Source organism: Bidens hawaiensis, unplaced genomic scaffold (assembly GCF_021521415.1).
Source record: "Bidens hawaiensis isolate Kalapana, Puna unplaced genomic scaffold, B.hawaiensis_p1.1 tig00419364_1, whole genome shotgun sequence".
NCBI classification, from domain to species: Eukaryota; Viridiplantae; Streptophyta; class Magnoliopsida; order Asterales; family Asteraceae; genus Bidens; species Bidens hawaiensis.
The window spans coordinates 518,980-538,981 of NW_027504835.1; the positions used below are offsets into that span (position 1 = coordinate 518,980).

At 34.2% G+C, this 20,002-nt stretch overlaps 1 protein-coding gene and 1 pseudogene across 1 annotated transcript; one reads left to right on the forward strand and one right to left on the reverse strand.

Annotated features, from left to right (window-relative positions):
- Positions 1 to 214: 214 nt before the first annotated feature.
- On the reverse strand, positions 215 to 1,807 carry LOC143608349 (putative purine permease 10 pseudogene; annotated as a pseudogene).
- A 4,902-nt stretch (positions 1,808 to 6,709) lies between these two features.
- On the forward strand, positions 6,710 to 13,558 carry LOC143608362 (THO complex subunit 7A-like). The gene is made up of 2 exons (XM_077083411.1): positions 6,710 to 7,435; positions 13,239 to 13,558. The coding sequence occupies exons 1-2, from the start codon at positions 6,845 to 6,847 to the stop codon at positions 13,374 to 13,376; spliced, it is 729 nt and encodes a 242-aa protein (XP_076939526.1). The 5' UTR covers positions 6,710 to 6,844; the 3' UTR covers positions 13,377 to 13,558.
- The last annotated feature ends 6,444 nt before the right edge of the window (positions 13,559 to 20,002 follow it).

The following is a 20,002-nucleotide window of genomic DNA, read 5'->3' on the forward strand; positions in this document are numbered from 1 at the left end:
CTCTACCCTAACCATCAATTATTCTTTGGTACATGTCACATGTGAAATTCCACGAGATTGTAACCATATTTTGGTGGTCTTTTTCTTGGCCCTCCTTTTGGAAGCATAGCAAAAAAAAAAAAATAGTTGAAAAACCTCCAGATTTATTTTAATATACACAACCTTTTATAATTAACTTATTCCAAGATATGACATTTTATTGTAAACTTTTTATATTATTCCTACTATTTTTAATCAACAAAAAGGTACTACCTAGCTATTTGGATCCATTGTAAAAGTTACATGATTCAACCCCATCCCATCTTGGCACCAACACATGAAATATTGATGATTTGATAATTACAAACCCTCATCTGCAACTTCATGTTCATTTCTGGTCTCAGACTCATCAAGATAATGTTGATACACATAAGAAGCAAAACCCCAAATAGCCAAGATAGTAGCAATCACCTTCATCCCATTCATCTTTTCATGGAATATAATAACCGCTAGGATCGGGATAATCGGCAGTGCCAAAGTATTGATCACATTGGAAAACAAAGATGACACCTCAAAGATCAAACCAACTCCACCAATCGTAGCGATTTGCCATGAAATCGCTATGCAAATTATGATAACCAAGTATGTTATCTTCCCTAGCTCAAAATTCTCCATGTCTCCATGCAAATCGGTCCACTGACCGCTAACAAATAGTGCAATAATCGTGAGGGTAGATGCAACTAATGACTGGTATATTATCATGTTCAACACCATGGTGAAAATTTCACCTTTTAACACTTTTTGAAACGCTAGTTGTGTAAGGGAAAGACCAAGTGAATAAAGAGCAGATGCAACAACCGTGCATGCAAATCCCAGCTTTAAATACCTTTTTCGTGACACACCGACTGGATTTTCTTCAGAACCGCTTTGTAGAACTAGTAAAACTGTAGATATTGTTAAAAGGACTAGCGAGTTGACGATTATAGGGGTTAGCTTTTGGGCGTTTAGAAAGAAAGCGAAGAAAGCATTAAAAGCGAGTTGTGTTGTGCTAATGAGTGAAAAGGTGGAGAGTGGAAGGTAAAACAGGCCAACCGAGTAAAGAATACTCGTTACTGACTGTAAGGCTCCTAGACCAATGTAGATCGTAGTAAGGATCGGAATGGAAGGCGGGTTTGATGATGTGTTTGAATCTAGTGATTGAAGATATGTTAATGGTTTGAAGTAAAGATAAAAAGGGAGTAGGACCGGGAATCCAATGGTTTCGACTAGTGCGGTCAACCACACGCTTTTGCCTCCTTTGTTGTAGTATAGTCTTCCGAGTAGTGTGGCCGTGGTTTGGCCAAAGAGGACAAAGAACGTGTGTACCGCCATTCTCAACCACCAGTTTCTCTTTCTGGTTCTAAGAACACTTGTGACAGCGGTAGCAGTAGTAGCAGCAGTAGTAACAGCAGCATATGCATGATTTAACGGAGAATGTGGTGGTGATGACATGAAGAGATGAGTTAAGGAACTTGAAATAGAATGGTGGTAGGTTTTTGTTTATTATTAATGATTATTATCATTGCTACCATGTTTCGTACATGACATAACTAGTTGTGAAGGTGGGTGGGTGGAGGGTTGATTGTCATTTGCCTAGAGGAGTTGAGTTTGTTCAAATTCTTTTTTTGTTGTTGAACTTATAATACCTATTTAGGGTCTTTGGATGTGTATTTGAAAGGGATTATATTTAATATTCAATAAATGTGTTTCTATTATTTGAAAGGTTTAACTATATCTAAATACCTAATTAAATGTATTGAATCTCAAAACTTGCCTTTTAATGGTAGAACTTCCATTTTTCAACATTAGATGTAGTATTTCCAACCTAATTTAAGTATTTAATCTAACTATCTAATCTAATATAACCATCTACGTACCTAGCTATCTAACTTTCAACCAATGTTGTAAAACTTGTTAGACGGGTCCCTAGACGGCCGACCCCCTTGTAGGTAGTACTCGAGGAGTACTTGATTTGTACTCGGATATGATAAATATAATATAAAATAATTATTGGATATTATATATATGTTAAGACAAGCATAATTCACGTCAAAATAAGTATAATTGATATGAAAAAAAAACATAATTCAAAAAATTCATGTTTTATTGTTATTTTTAATTTTTTACTAAAAATAATTGTGGCCGAGTTGACCTTGGAGGCCGAGTAATCCCGAGTACTTCGACTTTTGACCGAGTTGGACCTTGGTGAGTAATGGCGGCCGAGTTGAGAAAATGTGGCAAAGTTGATGTCCGAAGACCTTGGAATAGCCGATTCCAAGACCTTGGAATCTGACTTTCTGCAAGTATCCACCTCATCCGGTCTTTGGAGTTGGACAATGCGTTGATGATGGTATTAGTATGAACAACTAAACCATTTGACACAAGTTATGCATGCAAGAAGTAACATCAATGATATCCTAAGTGAATAGAAGTTATTATAAGTGGGAAGGGGCCCTTTAGTACTTATGAGTTATGAGTGCTGCATATGCATCAACCTATTCTATATTTTTATTTTTTTTTCTACCATCAAGTATCAACAAACCATAAAATCACTGACAAAAGTACCTACAAATACTCTAGAACTTTTTTGTTTTTTATTAATTTAAATTAAGTTAACACAAAATAAACATAGGTTGGTTAAGCGGCAAAGATTCACCATATGGGTTTAAAGCTTGTTGTGGGGTGCCTTAACCCCCCCCCCCCCCAACCAATATGTATGTATAAAGAGTTTAAAGAGAAATTAAGGATAACCATAAGAAGAATTGTAAGTTTCCTTTTAGATTGGTTAATACTTAACAGGTCAAAGTGAGGGTGAAAGAGAATGAATCGAGATCAACCTTCTCATCGACTCATAGAGTGAGTTAGGCTTCAAGAACTAAAGAAAAAAAGAGAAACGAAGTTGGAACAATTTTCTGATAATTATTTGTTTTTTCTTAAACGAAGATTACAGTATATAGAAAAACTAAGACATAAAAATAGGAAAATATAAACGATACGGCAACCTAGTTTAGACTATACTAATGAAACTAAACAATATATAAACTTAATTAATATATTAATTAAGTTTATAAAGGTTGGCTTTGAATGCGGCTTTTTGTAATTTTACCTGTTTCGTCTATTTTTTGAGTCCTCCTCGCCACCCCTACCGAGTTTACATGTACTTACATAAAAACCTTAACTTTATGTGTTGATACTTTATAAGGTCTCATTTAACTGTGTTCCTGAGTCTCATTTAATAAGGGGAGATGAAGGAAAATAGACGAAAATAAGAAAAAAAAAATCATGTTTCAAAGGTTTTTTAAAGAAGGGAGGGGAGGGGAAAGGGGGAAAACGCTATAAAATTTGAGTATATTATCATCCTCTCAAATTGGAGAGATTATGAGAGAAAATCTTATCAATTACTAAACTACTCTCAAAATTAATTTTATTTTATTTTAGTTTTACTTAAAGGGTATAATAGTAAAACTATAATTTCTTTTCCTTTCAACTCGGGAACACGTGAAATATGTAAATTTCTTGATTTTCCTTTCCTTCTCATTAAACTCAAGAAAACAAAAAAAAAACTTTTTTTCTTATTTCTTTTCTCTCCTAATTTCCTTCCTTTCTCCTCCCCTCATTAGATAAGACTCTGAAACACAATTAGAGTTCCCTGAATCACAAGGTGAAAATCCTTAAATAAAAACATTAACTTTATATACCGATACTTATAAGGTCTCATTTAGAGTGTGTTGAATCACAGGGTGAAAATAGTCATGAAATGATGTAATGGTGGAATTATATTGGTCATTAGTTTAAACTAATTGCATGGCATCATAGTGGATGGAGACCCTTTGTGAATGCTGTGTGACATGTGACGTCACGTCTGTGAGCTTTTTGGCTAAAATGAGTGTAGTTGATGGAGCCCCAACAATCGTTAGCTTATTTTATTATTATTATTTATAAAAAAATAGCATATAAAAAACCCACCAATAAAACCAACCCCCCCACCCACCCAAAAAAAGCGCCATAGTGTCCCAGGGGGCGGTGTTCCCATCACTATAGGGCGCTTTTGAGGCCCATGGCGCCCCGCTAAGTCGAGTCAAATATTGTAAAGCGACCCATAAGTTTGATGTTAATGAAGTTAAATTATTTGTGTTTAAAGGGTATGGCGTATAATGTGGTGACTTACGTATTATATATCGGGTCTTGATTTTTATTTTATTTTTTTTTTAAATTTAGGTTATGTGTTTCAATGTTTAACGTGTAACATCTCTTAGCTCTTCGTTAATATTACTTTGTAGTCACAATTTACGGGTTTGTTTGTTTGTTGGTTTGCTATGACTTTTGTTTTGTTTGTTGTTTTACATAGGGGTGTGTATGAGTCAGTTTGGAGCGGTTTCGAGTCAAATCCTTAACCATAACCGATATGTAGGTTATGGTGAGTCGGTTATGGAATAATTAATCATAACCAAAACAATGTAATTGGGCCTAAAAATTTGGTACCAGTTATTACAAAAAACGACATGACATAATCTGACAAAGTATGTAATCCATAATATTAATACCAAATATTCAAAAGAAGAATGACATTATATATTCTAGCAATGAAATTCAACTTAATTTGATAACAAACGTTGAACCAAAACATCAAAATGATATAATCCAACAACATGGTGGAAGTTAATCCCAAACATATTGTTGGTTAAATAAACGGGTTGGTCCGGTTATAGCGGTTTTGGAAATATCTTTAACCAAAACCGACCCATATTTGGCGGTTTTTAAAAATTCATTAAACCTACCCAGTGGTTATGTCGGTTATCGGTTAAAATTGGTTCGGCTATGTCGATTATGGTTCAGTTTAATGGTTATAGCGGTTAAGTTGCTCACCCCTAGTTTTACATATGCTAGTTAATTTGTTGTACTTAGGCGTTAACTATTTCTTTTTGGTTTAGTTCCGATGTCGTTACTTGATACCCATTGAGTTCGCCGACTTACATCTCTAATGCACATGTATTACCAACCAACTACACGTCGTTTTAAATACGTTTTTTTATTATCAAACGTTATAAGAGTGCTAGGACTATTTTATACATCTAATATTTTGGATTTATTTTCGTTGATATTACAAACATAACCGGTACCAACGGAATTCGTGTCGCTGCACCACCACAAGTCATACCACGTTTTTTATTAACATAGTAAATTTGTTGTTCAAATGTTGTCACCAAAGTTTCATACTTATACATTTTCAACACAAACACGCTATCATTTCAACTTTGATAACAAAACTTTTACAAATAACACAAAACTTCTAAGCTTTTCAACTTTTGCCACATAAGACCTTTTTAGAAAATACCTTTTCACTTTTAAGCCCAACACTTTTCCATTTTGATCACAAATAGTTATTTTGACATTACCTTAACGAACCAAACTAATACCTACCGAGTTACCATCACGTCCTTATCACAACTTGCCGGTTTAAAACAGCTACAAAGAGAGGGCTTGAATCATTTCAAGCTTCCGGAGAGATAAACAACGGTGGCATTAGAGTTCTCCACGATAGATTCTACAACGTTGTTTTAGAATAAAACAAAAGCAAATGTATAGAGGTGCACAAACCAATGGCCTAACTTTTATTTTTTAGCTTATGCTTATATTTTAAAGTAGCGTATAGCTTATTTTCTAGTATTTAATAAGTTCTTTTTAAGTGTTTGGATTAGCATATATTCTACAAGTTGATTATAAGTCTTAGGGGGTGTTTGGCCTAGCTTTTTTAGGCAAAGCTTATAGCTTTTTGAGCTTTTTTTATAAAATAAGCTTCATTTGGTGTTTGGTTTAGCTTTTTTAGCTTAGGCTTATAAGCTTATATAAGCTAATATGTAGAAGCTTATTTGAAGATGGTTTTTTAGCTTATTTGAAGAAGCTTATTTGTTTAAGGGGGTAAATTACTCATTTGCCTTCAAATGGTGATGGATTAATAATATTGAAGTAACTTATTACTATAACAAATTAAAAATGATGGATTTAACAACTTATTAAGATGTATAATCAACTTGTAGAATATAAGCTAATCCAAATACTTAAAAAAAGCTTATCAAATGATATAAAATAAGCTATAAGCTTCAAAAAGATATAAGCATAAGCACAAAAATATAAGCTAGGCCAAACACCCCTTTAATATGTTATTAAATTCATCATTCTTTAATTTGTTTTAGTAATAAGTTGCTTCATTATCAATCCATCACCATTTGAAAGTAAATGAGTAATTTACCCCCTTAAATAAATTAGCTTCTTTAAATAAGCTAAAAAACCATCTTCAAATAAGCTTTTACAAATTAGCTTATATAAGCTTATAAACATAAGCTAAAAAAGCTAAACCAAACACCAAGTTAAGCTTATTTTATAAAAAAACACTAAAAAAGCAATAAGCTTTGCTAAAAAGCTAGGCCAAACACCCCCTAAATACCCAAAACCGCTTTGGATTGAATCATGTTCGGTTCGGTTAACAAAAGTCAAACTCACTTTATAATCGGTTTTAGGTTCAGGTTGAAACCAACATTTGGCCGATTATTTTACCCGTTTCATTTTGAAACCGGTTTCAGTGGAGAAATTACAAATCGGTCATGAACCTATGATTTTAATCAATTCTAATCTAACCTGTTTCATAATAATAATAATAATAATAATAATAATAATTGGTTATAAGTTCGTTATTTGTCAAAATAAAGGGTAAATAAAACGTTATATTATACCTAGCGATGGCAATCTCCACCGCTTGACTCTCAACTCCCACCGCCGGAATATACTCAGTCACCGGCAACATCACAGACCTAATCACCTCACCGACATGTTGCAATCACGGAAAGTTACCGGCAGAGGAGAATCAACCGCCGCACATTACGCGTTTGGAGCCCTAGAAGATGACGTCATCATCAAACACCGCCTTCTCACCCGAACCACCACCACGCGCGGCGAACCGCCGTTGAAAAAGCTCCAAAAGAAGTTCACGGCCTTCGCTGTCGAAACCGAGAAGGCTGCGGACAATTACGCGGACTGCGAGCGCCTCGCGAAGGCGTTTTTGCAGGAATTGAGGACATTTGAGCTGCCGTTGGTGAAGACGAAGGCGGTTATCGATGCGAATGTGCGAGAGAAGGAGAATTTCAATGAGTTGAATGATGAGATTAATCGGAAGATAGTGGAGGCTCAGGAGGATATTGAGGAGCTGAAGAAGCTACTTGAGGCGAGCAAGGTTGAGCGCAAGCATAAGGAGGAGTGCGAGACGGTTAGGAAGCTGATTGCTGCGCAGCCGCCGAGGTTCGAGACGCAGAAGGTGATTGATGAGTTGGAAAAGGAGATCACCTCTTTGGAAGCGGAGAATACTGCCAGTTCGAGGACGTTGGAGCTTCGGAAGAAGCAGTTCGCGCTTCTGTTGCATGTGGTATGTACTCTTTTGCAGATACTCTGTGTGATGTTTGTAATCTAGGTTGTAGTTCAACATATATGGTAATAGTGCATTAGTTGATTAGCATAGCTTGAGGTTATGTTTCAAACCCGAATTAGATACGTGTAGCTTCTATGTAAATGGTAGAAAAATCCCATTTGCACCAAATTTCTAGTTTGGTAGAAAGCAAGTTATATGAATTTTGAAAGCTTGTATCCACCCAAGCATAATCGAATTCTAAGTCATGTATAAGTAGGCAGATTAAACTAGCACTAGTATAGTTAAGAAGATTACATTTAGTATGCTAAAGAGACCTAGAGAGTTTGCGCGTGGATAGTTTAACTTTAATTGTCTCCAAAGTTGTATTTACTGTTAGTTAAAGTGGGGATTTCACTTAAGAATTACAAGATTATTGTGAATGACAAAGGTGAACCTCGGTACCATATAGTCTTTATTGTGAGAATTTGTTGTATAGTTGCTTTTTATAGGACATAGTTTCTTCCTCCTCTCTTTTAGAACAAATGTTCCTATGGCATAGTGACAATTTTTTTTTAGTTTATAAGTGGTTATGTCTTCCTATCCACCTTTGCATACCCAAAAGGGACGTACTCTTACTTCTAATTTGATGATATGATATTACGTATTCTTACGTTTGTGATCTCGAGTTATCATATCTGGACCATTTTGGGCCTTGACGTATTTTTTCTCCTTGTAACTCAGCAAGGAGCTTTTGCGAAACTATCATGGCAATTTCTGTTGCCTTATCTTGCAACTATATGTCTATATGTTATCGTCATTACCTCATACCTCCTTTGTAAATTCAAAGTAATTTTGGACCCCATCTGTTTATACAATCATTGTTATATATATATCTAAATCCTTGTAATCAACACAAATAAGATTGTAGGTTATTGCAATGCAATATTCATCATGTAGCTCTGAAAAGGTTGAATTGTTCATAATCTGAAATTTATATATTAACATTTGTTTCACTTGAATCAAGTTTTCCAGCTAAATGTGTATGAGAAGTTAGAGTAAAGTAATGGGATGATCACAAAAAGACGCATGCAATCCTACTCATATTTCATTCTGAGTTCATGTTCTCTAGGTGTTGGCCTGTTGAGTTAGATAGACCGCCTTTAGATACCCACAAAAGTTATTGATCTTTAACGTTACATGTTCCCAATTACTAACATGTTTTCCTATCTTTCTTAAGTTTATGATGAAAGGCCCCAGTTATTTTTTTTTCGCATTTAAGTAAATTTTTTAAAATGTTAAATAAAATAAATACCATATAAAAAGGAAAAAAGTTAAGTTACTTAACTTTATTGTTATTTTATTGTTTTAACTCTTTACTTCCAATAGAAAAATTGAATAAATGGAGTGTTGCAAAAAAAAAAGGCCTGCAGTAAAGTGTTTAGTTTCCTATTTTTGGTCTTATGTTTTTCTCATGTGTAAAACGTAAAAACTCTCTCCTAGGTTTTTCTTTCATCTTTAAACTTAAAAAAGTAGGGTTTCGCATAGTTTCACTAAGCGACGCCTCTGATAATGAAGAACAGGGAGCTCTCAACAACGTAACTAATGGAACTCTAAGTCTTAACATCTCATCAGCATCTTATGAATTCAACTTTGACCAGATCACAGGAAGCGTCGCTCACGCCTCAAGCTTCCACCTCTGAAGTGCCGCTTCAGACAGCTTTTTGTATTCTCTTGCCACACATAAAATAAAGCACCTCGCACACACTTTTCTAAATCTAGGTGTAAACACGATCTATATTTCTCAACACGCTAAGGTAAAATGGCTACTGTCAGGAAAATTTGATCTCTTGGTTGGAAGTAGACTAGTAGTCTATGCATCTTTGCGTGGTTGTGCTCATTATGATACTCCAACTTTTCTTATACATTTGGTTGTCAACCTTAATTCAGGTTGTATAAGGATGTTATATATGATAAATTTCATATTGATAGGGTTTGATATATGTGATGATTGTGATAGATAGAGTGAAGATCGGATAATAGGGATAAGATGGAAGAATGATTGTATTAACGAAAACGTAAAGGTTACAAGTTCTGGGCCTAGCCCTATCTCACTGCATAAGCAGGAGCCATGGCAATGCCATACTCAACATAAACATACTCTCCTTCCCTGTTAGCTTCAATACCTATCTATAGAAATATAAGTTGCACTTGACCCCTTCTAAAATAGACAAATGACATTTAGAGTAGAAGCTAGATACGATTCCTATCACATATAATGAACAATTTTATAAAATCACCGATTGTTAAGGGAAAAAAAACTTTATAGGGTTCTGTGTTAAGGATGCTACTGCAATAGGTAACAACGTGATGGATATTGCAACAACCTATTATGTTACTTATGTTGCAACAACTTAAGTATGTAGCCTTGCCCTATGGGATAGAGGTAAGGCTGTCTACATCTTACCCTCCTCAGACCCTACCATAGCATTGCTATTGGTGGGATATACTGAGTACGATGATGATGATGATGATGATGAAGTATGTAGCCTTGGTTGAGTTATGCATGGAGATGAGGTCCTAAGATTATTTATGAATTTACTAAAGAGGTAATAAACATGACAAACAACTTGTTAGATAAGGTGTAAAATTTTGTCAAGTATGTATGATAATTCATGATCACAGATGTAAGCATATCATAAAATTATTATAAAAGTTAAATGTTCGGTCAGATAATTAATTATCTTTTGTTATTATACCACATGATATATAAGTATAATAGAACAATCAGTTTATTCTACATCATCAATATATCAGAAATTTAAAATAGATTAACTAGTTTATGCGTCAATGTAAAACTATGCTCGCTAGAAGCACCTGTTGCAGACTCCTGTTCACTTGAATGCTGGTTCATTTATTGTTGTCCTAAGGGTCCATGACCATATGATCCCTCCATGTTGATCCATATAGTTTGTGTTTGTTTTCATAATGATGGTCACTCAACTCTCATGTACTTGAAATATAAGGTAATATTAAGGTGGTGTTTGGTTTGTAAATGGGTATAGGTTTTTAAAGAAAAGGAGAGAGAAAACCCACCCCTCACAAATCACAATAGGTTTAAAGAAACCCATCCTCTTGAAACAAGCATAATATCTTATTTCATTTACATTCCTGAAACTAGGGTGTAAATGATTGGCTCATTTTGACTTACAGAGCTCGGCTCGGCTCGGCTCATTTCTAGCTCTTTTTTTAAAGCTCAAGCTCGGTTCATGAGTTGTTTTTTCAAGCTCGAGCTCTGCTCGTTTATTATATATTAATTAATTTCTATACGTCTTTAATTAGTTTTATATATTTTGAGAAAAACCTTGACGGGGCGAATGTCAGCCCGAGCACGTGTAGTGTCATAAACGAGCCAAAGCTTGGCTTGGGTCGGTTGTGCAACGTGAAATTAATACATGGAAAGAGGTAAAATATAAAAATACACAAGGCTCGAGCTTTGGCTCGATAACCAAATGAGCTTTATTTGAGGCCCAGGCTTGATTTGAGCTCTAAAAAGCTTGGATTGTTGTAGATTCGAGCTCGATTAGCTCACAAGTGGCTCAGCTCGTTTGCACCATTACCTGAAACGAACATATCAAATGTGCCTTTATTCATTTTGGCACCTATAATATAGAAAACGTTTAAACTGAGCATGTTTTTTTTTGCTGACCTGTGGGTGTTAATTTTCAACAATTAGTATGGTATAAAAGATATTCTAGTTGTTGGAATTAATCTTGATTTCATATGTGAAAGGGGTCAATGTCTTTGGGATAATCAGATAAGGATGTAGCCAAAGAGAATGCAAATAATTATTGGTATTTAGTTTATTGATTTGGTCTTATCAGGTTAGCTGTTTTGTTAATTATTAAGAGTTAAGAGATAATGGATAGGGTCATTGTTTACTTTATTGTTGCTACTTACTATTAGGAGTTTGAGTAAGGATAGGTTTGGGTCATGTGTTGGCATAGAGGGTGTAGGAGTCATCATAAACTGTGGTTTATTATTTTCGATTCCTTACAATCAAAAGAGTCGTTTAAGGTTTGTTAAACAACTTGCGTTTTGTGTTCGGTTCTTTGGGCCTGATTTCCAAAACTAGTACATTTGTTATTAATCACTTTCGATTATGCCTGTTTATGTACATATTTATGTAACATCTGTTTTTCCAATATCTACTCTTTCATCAAGCAAGAAATGTTTGTATAAGAAGTTTGTTTATTTACATAGGATTTTCAGTCTAGGGCTGTTTACGAGCCAAATTGAGCGGAGCCAGGGTCAGCTCTAGCTCGGATCGGCTCGAGTTCATATAACTGATTTGCTTGACTCAGCTTGGTTTTAAAATGGAATTTATATCTTTGATCTTCCAAGTGGCAAGTTATCACGCAACAGCTCTAACTTGACAGTTTAACTGGTCACCATATAAAATAAGTTTAAAGTTCAACAAAATAATTTTTATCAGCATTCAAATTAAAAACCTGTTAGGGTAAACAAAATTTCACGCAACAGCTCTAACTCAACAATTTTAACTAGTCACCATATAAAATCAGTTTAAAGTTTATCAGTATTCAAATCGAAAACCTGTTAGGGTAAACAAAATTAATATGTGTATCTGATTCTCAAAATTGTAAGTTTGCAGTTCATTTATTGAGCTGATTATCTTTATTAAGAATGAATATAAAGTGTGGAGATGGAGTGCTTAGTGCTTACCTGTAGTATACATGGCCTTTTTGCAAGTCAACAAAGAATTATTGTGAGAAACAAGGAGATTAATATGAAGCGGATGTATTAATTGGTTGAACAACTAGAACGCACAATTTGTGAGAAAACAAGTAGCTTAACTGAACACGGGTGTAAACGAGCCGAACCTGAGCTAGACTAGGCTCGAGCTCAGCTCGGCTTGTTTCGAGATCTTTCTCTGATGCTCGAGTGCGGCTCTTGAGTCGTTTTTTCAAGCTCGAGCTGGGTTCAGGATCTGCTCCTTTATTAATTATGAATTAATGTGTGTATTTCAATTATAATTTTTATATACAACATAATACATATTCTTTAGTTTTTTTATCATGATTTTGTTTATAATATATTATTATATAAAAAATATTATTATATAAAAATTGTATGATAAAAAATTATATAATTATTTTTCGGTAAGTGAAGCTAGTTCTCGGGCTCATTTATTAAACAGGTTTATTTTAAGACTCGAGCTTATTTAAATTTAGCTTCATTCGAGCTTTTAACGATCCGATCTCGAGTAGCTCACCATGAGCCAGCTGGCTTGTTTACACTCCTAACTGAACATGATTGGAGTCTTGGTTCCACCAATTGATTCTTTGATCGGAGACATTCGACAATATCATAAATAAATTACCTGTTTTTTAGTCACAAAGAAGTAGTTTATCTTTTATTTGGTCAATGTAAGTCTTCAAGAAGTGAAATGTGGAAAACATTGTCTGCGTTTAGTGATAAGGATTAAGGGAAAACAATTTTGGGTATGGTCAAAATGTAAATTCCTAATCTTGTAATTTTAACCTTAAAAGTCAAAACCATTTGTTTGGTTTTCTTAAAACTGACTTGAACTTAACCTTTGAACTTTGAAGTCAAACATAATCTAAATAGGTTACATGTTTTTGATTTAGTTTAAATAGGTTCGGGTCTACTTAGATGGTTAACGGATCCCGGGTTGACCTGTTTATATCTGTAACTTTAAAAAATTATGTCTTCACATCATAAGTTGAAACTGATTTAAGTTTTATAGCTGAAGTGTAACTGTTTTATTATATGGTATGCACAGGTCGACGAGTTACAAAACACAATTGAGGAAGAGCAAAGAAGTATGGTTGAGGAAATGCGAATGGCGGCTATATATGAGAACAAGAACATTGTGGAGGATGCTGCTGGTGGGAGTGCAGAAGCTATGGCTATTGATTAATGTATGTCTAGTTTTTATCACCTGTATCTTATATCAATCACAATTACTGCTCCAGGTCGATAAAACGTTTATTTTTTGGTTTTTATTTAAGTTGTCATATTTAATTCGCTGATTTTTGACAATTACTTATGATACATACAGCCTGTTTACAAGCCGTCAACCCGTCTAAATCATTTACCTAAGTCACCAGTTATCGCATTTGGATTGTTTTATATTTGCATAATCAATTGTTCAGTTGAACAAATTGTTAGTAATCTTCTAATACATTTTTGTTTAACATTCTTAGGTCCATTAACACGAGCGAGACTTGTTTGTGTTTGTTCATCTAGCTTATTGCTTGTTTGTTAAACGGATGTAAATGGATGAGTATAAACGAGGAAAATTAATATAACCTTGTTTGCTCATTACCTGGTTACATTTTTATGACGCCAATAGTCTACTTTGAACTAATTCACATTTATATATTTATATGTTTTTAAGCGTAAATTGGATTGTTATAAACTAAGAATTTCTCCCACGTGATGCAAGGTAAAACTTGTATATGTACAAAAAAAAAATTGATTTCAAACTACATTAGGCTTAATTACATAATGATTCTCGTATAGCTAAAAGATAAAGTTGTAAACACCCCAGCTAATAGGTGTTCATCTTGTAAGTTATTAGGTTATACAAATAATAAAAAAATAAAATTTTATTCAAATTAAAATCACCGAATCAAACTCGAAATATTTCAATTTAATTTTGATTCGCATAAATCAACCACAAGTCATAATGTTGTCACACTTGGCCTTTATAAGCTCCTATGCATTAGTTGGTTCGCGAAAAACTGAAAAAGCCAACCCATCTAAAACCTTCGATAAATAATGATCAATACAAAGAAGACCAAAAGAAGATTTGTTTTTCTTCTAAGAATCAATTTGTGTCGCTTAACCATACAAGATAACGAACGTAAACGAACAACACAAATTAATTAGGAAAATTTCTCAAAATAAACGTTTATGATAACGTTTTACATATTTTAGGTGTCATTTGCCAGAGATTTCCAAAATAGGTATTATAAACTTGTCGTGACGAGTAGTTATGATTACACACAAGTAGTTTGTAGAACCAATTAAAAACTTGTCATGTGTCCTTAAACTAACCGTAACGACCAGGTTCACTGATCATCTACACGTGACAGTTAAATAAGTTTCAAGCCTTGTAATCAACGCCCGCGAGTAAATAAAAAGTCTTTTAGTCGCGACGAATAGATTTTAAAATTTTTCAAGACACGAGTAGTTTATCAAACTAACCACGACAAGGTGTTTGTTTACCAAATACATCGAACCGGTTAGTTTTACAAAATACTAACTGGAATGATTAGTTTGAAAGGTTAACTAGTCGTTACGAGTAGATCTTGGTCAACGACTAGTTTATATTCCCGATACGAGTATTTATTAGTAATTAACTCGTCGCGATTAGTTTACATTACCAATACGGGTAGTTTATTAGTAGTTAACTCGTCGACTCGTTTACCTTGTTTACATTCTCAATACGAATAGTTAATTAGGAGAATAGACTGCTATTTAGCGTCTATCACCTCTTGTATTGAACATTATTAGTATTATAAAATACAATATATCCATTATTGACTAATCAATCAAAGAAATGTCTTGTTGAAAAAACTTCCCAGAATGTCTACAAGGATACCGTAGTTCTCAACCTTAATTTCTGACATCCGAGCTTTTCTTCAACCAACCATCAAGCACCACTTGTCCTTGTTAATGACAGATCCAACTGTTTAATTACAGATCCGACGGGGTTGTCTTAGTAAAAGTGATGTCGGTCTGTTCATTCTGTCCCCGTCGGAAACCACGGTCAGTGCCTTGTCTCCATCGAAACCGCGTGTATTCCGGCGATTTTGGAATGAAGTCGGATCTGCCATTTTTTAAGGATTATTCTTGAATTTCTCATTAAAGTTGAGGGTTTATATGGGTCAAGTTAACAAAAATGAGAAGGATGAGAAACCATAATTAATTGACATGTATCAGGTATGGACTATAGGAAAAAGGGTATAAAAGTATTACACATTTTCTTTCTTCACATGCAAGTCACATGTTAATTCCTCCATCATTTTTAAACGTTTATAACTTTTTCATATGATATTTTTTTTAAAATAAAATTCACCATAATAACAAGCGTTTTTTTACCTTCAATATGAGTATAAATTTGTTATATAAGAATAAAAAATAATTTACGTCATTGTGTCTTTTTTCGTCATTACGTCTTTCAACTGATCATTGTGTTTTTTCACCATTGTGTCTTTCAACTAATCACTGTGTTTTTTTTAATACTAATAACACCGTTGTGTAATATATATATATATATATAATGAAAAATTCCAACAAATTATCTAATACATAAACACAATGATGAATACATATTACACAATAACCTGAAACGTAAGACACAATGCTAAATATATATAACACAATGGCCTGAAACGTAAGATACAATGGTAAATACATATAACTCAATGACCTGAAACGTAAAACACAATGGAATATACATATTACACAATGGCTTGAGCGTAATACACAAGTAACATAATACTGTTTTTTTCAAATTAAGTAAATATTGAGCATAATGACTAAAACACAAAGATAAGTATAAAGCAAACGTTGAGCGCAAAGACACAATGACGTAATCTTTGTTTTAATTTTTATCTTTAATATGAGTATCAATTGAAAAACACAATGATCAAAATATATAACACAGTGCATTGAAAAACACAATAGACAAAAACACAATATAAAAAAACCCATCAACTTTTAATTTTTATTTTTATATAACAATATGATATTCATATTAAAGATAAAAAACGCTCGTTATTATGGTAAAAAAATTTCTAAAAAAAATATCGTACGAAAAAGTTATAGATGTTTTAAAATAATTGAGGAATTGACATGTGCCTTACATGTGGAGAGGAAATGTCATCATAAGTAGGTTATTACTTTCATGCCTTTTTCATCAATTTTTATTCAATTTTTATTCTTAAATTAATCTCAACCATCTAAATTTAAAATCAATGAATTAGATTCTTTCTCACCTTTCTCATTTTTGTTTTCCTTTGTATTTTAACTTTGCCATTATTTAATTATGTTTTAATTTGGTTATTTGAATTATAATAGGTTTAGGAAATGTTTGCCTTAGAAAGGAAGTTTAGCAATTGTCTTAGAAAGAAAGTTTAGTAAGTCTATAAATATGCTCTAGATTATTAGTTTTATTAAAGAGAGTCAAGAGATGTCTCTTATCCTTGTATGTTCGTGAAGTTATGCTAGTCTCTTATGTTCGTTTGATTATATTAAAAGAGTCGAGGGTTGTCACTCCAATATCTCGTGTTTATTTGTTTGATAAGTTCGTTTAATATGATTGTTTGATCCGCCTGGACCAACAATTGGTATCAGAACTTAGGCTCGTTGTTCATAGAAGTTCTTGAGTTTCCCTCTTAAAGGCTTTGTTCAATTAAGAAGTTTTGCTTGTAAGTTTGTACGTAACCTGGAAGATATCGAAATTCACAAAGTAAAGTTTGTTTGCTTGATAGGTTTTGCCAATAATATATTTTTGGGAGAGGTCAAAATTCACACAGAGTTAGAAAATTTTTTTTTTGTTTTTTTAGCCACCAAACATACGCTATATTAGTTATTTTGCAATTGTTATTGTGTGGATTAATTAACATACTTTCACAATGTCAAATCAGCCACAATATTTTTTTTGTGTTCACCGATCAAGAAGAACCAAAAGCAATTTTATTGTTTTGTTTTTTTATATCATCGAGTCATGGCCGGTGATAAAGAATCGGGAAACTCAGAAACAATGAAAGAATCGATAGGTGGTTTTGTTTTGCAAGCACCAAAATTAACGTGGACCAACTAAGCAGCATGGTCGGTTATGGTGAAAATTATCTTGGGTGCGAATGGTCTGCATGATGCGATTGATAAGGAAAATGGGGCAGGAGTTGAAGAAGAAAGAAGTTTATGGCATTAAGTGTTATCTTTCAAACCCTACCTGAAGACGTGATGCTTCAGATGGCCAAATATTCAGAACTGGAAGATGTTTGGAAAGAATTAAGAGTTCGTTATCTTGGTGTAGAAAGAACTCAGAAAGCTCGTGTTCAAATACTAAGAACCGAGTTAGATGAATTGAAGATGGGGGAGACAGAAACTATTGATGATTATGCAACGAAATTGGGTGGAGTACAGTCAAAGTACAAGAGCTTGGGAGCGTTACTTGAAGAAGAGGTTTTGGTAAGAATATTATTGAACTCTATGTCAGATAAATATTTACCTGTTGTTTCTTTGATGGAGCTACTCGCAGACATCGAAACAATGACGTTTGAAGATGTGGTTGGACGTTTAAAGGCATTTGAAGAAAGAAAAAAGTTCAAGAATGTGAATGAAAGTTAATCTTAAAGTCAGCTCATGTTCACCCAAACCGAAAATAAAGTTGAAAACTACCACGGACGTCGTAGAGGTCGTGGAAGATGCAACGGACGAGGAAGAGGGAATCCAAGATGGAATGGTGAACGTAAGAATGATGAACAGGGTGAATAACGGAAAAAGAACCCTGAAGAATGGGAATATAGAAGGAAGTATGTAACGTGCTACAACTGTGATAAGATTGGGCACTACTCGAACGAATGTAAAGAACCGAGCAAAGGAAATGATGAAGTTAATTTGACAAAGAAAGAAGATGATGTTGATCCTTCTTCGTTCATGGCAGTTTTTTCAATAAAGAAAGTAAGTTTGAATGAAGAAAGGGTTATCCCTGGTGTGTTTGAAAAGGATGAAAAGAATGAAGGAACATGACACTTAGACAATGGTGCAAGTCATCATATGTCAGGAAAGAAAGAGTTTTTTACTATCTTGGATGAACGAGTTTCGGGTCAAGTGAAGTTTGATGATGGATCCGAGATCGAAATCAAAGGTAAAGGTAATGTAACTGTGGTAAGTAAGACTGGTGAAAGAAAACGTTTTGTGATGTTTTCTAAATACCTAAGTTGAAGATCAATCTTCTTATCTTGGGTAAGTTAGATGAAGAAGGATGTAAGGTTTGAAATAGCCAATGGGATATTGAGGCTATATGATCAGAAAAGGAGATTGTTGATGAAGGTTCAGAGAAATCTGAATAGGACGTACAACATCAAGCTTCATGTATGTTGTAATCCTAACAATTTTGAAGATGAAAAGAAAGAAAGTTATGATGTGAAACCGATTATGAAAGTGAAGGATATTCGGTTTGGAACAATTCGAAATGATTTTTTTGGAGTTCGTGAAAGTATTGTTCAAGAACGAATTGATGAGAAGAATCAAGTTGAGAAAGAAAATGGCAATGTGGTTTCAAAGTTAAGCACTGAAGGAACGAATGCTAAGTTTGAAGAAATTGTGAAGCAAGTATGCTATAGTCAGTTTAATAGAAGGAATAAAAGTAAGAAGATGAATAATTCAAGATTAAGGGGGTGAATGAAGGATTAATCTTGAATTCTCAATAAAGTTGAGTGTTTATTTAATTATCTTTTAATTTAGTTATTTGAATTATAATAGGTTTAGGAAATGTTTACCTTGGAGAGAAAGTTTAGCATTTGTTTTGGAAAGAAAGTTTAGTAGGTCTATAAATAGAGTCTATATTATTAGTTTTATTAGAGAGAGTCAAGAGAGGTCTCTTATCCTTGTATGTTCGTTAAGTTATGTTCGTCTGTTAAGTTCGTTTGATTATATGAAAAGTGTCGAGGTTTGTCACCCCAATATCTCGTGTTCGTTTGATATAATTGTTTGATCCGTGTGGGCCAACATTTTTTTCGACGGCCACATCTGATGTGACATTCGTCAAATTTAGATCTCGAATTATATTCGTTTTTGTAAACTTTTAACACGTAAACCCAACTCAACATTTTAGAACCTTATGTATTTATTATATAATATTATAATATACATCGACCGTAAATAAATCGATGTTTGGCATATTATACTATCGTTAAGAAAAACATAAGGGGTTCAAACTAATTTTCGTTAAGTTGTTATAAGCTTTTAGAACATTTAAACTCGTTTTAAACATTGATTGAAACTTTAGGGGGCTGTTATGAAAATATGCATACATATATATACCTCAACCTAACCCTAACTCATCATAAACTCACAGCCGCTCTCTCTTTCTCTCTTGGCGTTTTCCGGCGTCCGGCGACCTCAACCCAACACCACCACTCTCACCTTCCTCCCTCAGCCACCACACCCTTTTCCCCGTTTTTCCGGCGACCTTCGGCCGCGGTGACCTCACCGGTAACTCTCCCTCTCCCTCACCGTGCACCACCATCTCTGCATCTCTCTCTTTCACCGACTCCCTCTCTCTACCTCTCTCTCTCTATACGTTTTTCCGATGACCGGAAAACCGGCCACCGGTGTACTGCCGTGCCATCCCGTCTCTCCATCATCGCTCAGCCGTCCTCTTCCTCTCTCGACCTCAGATCCGCTAACTCCCCCCCCTATGTCCAGCCGTAAGCCTCAATAATAGGTAAACTAGTTAGGATCTTGGTTCGTTTCGTTGTCATAATCGAGTTCGCGGTTTTAAATATTATTATCCGAACCGGATTT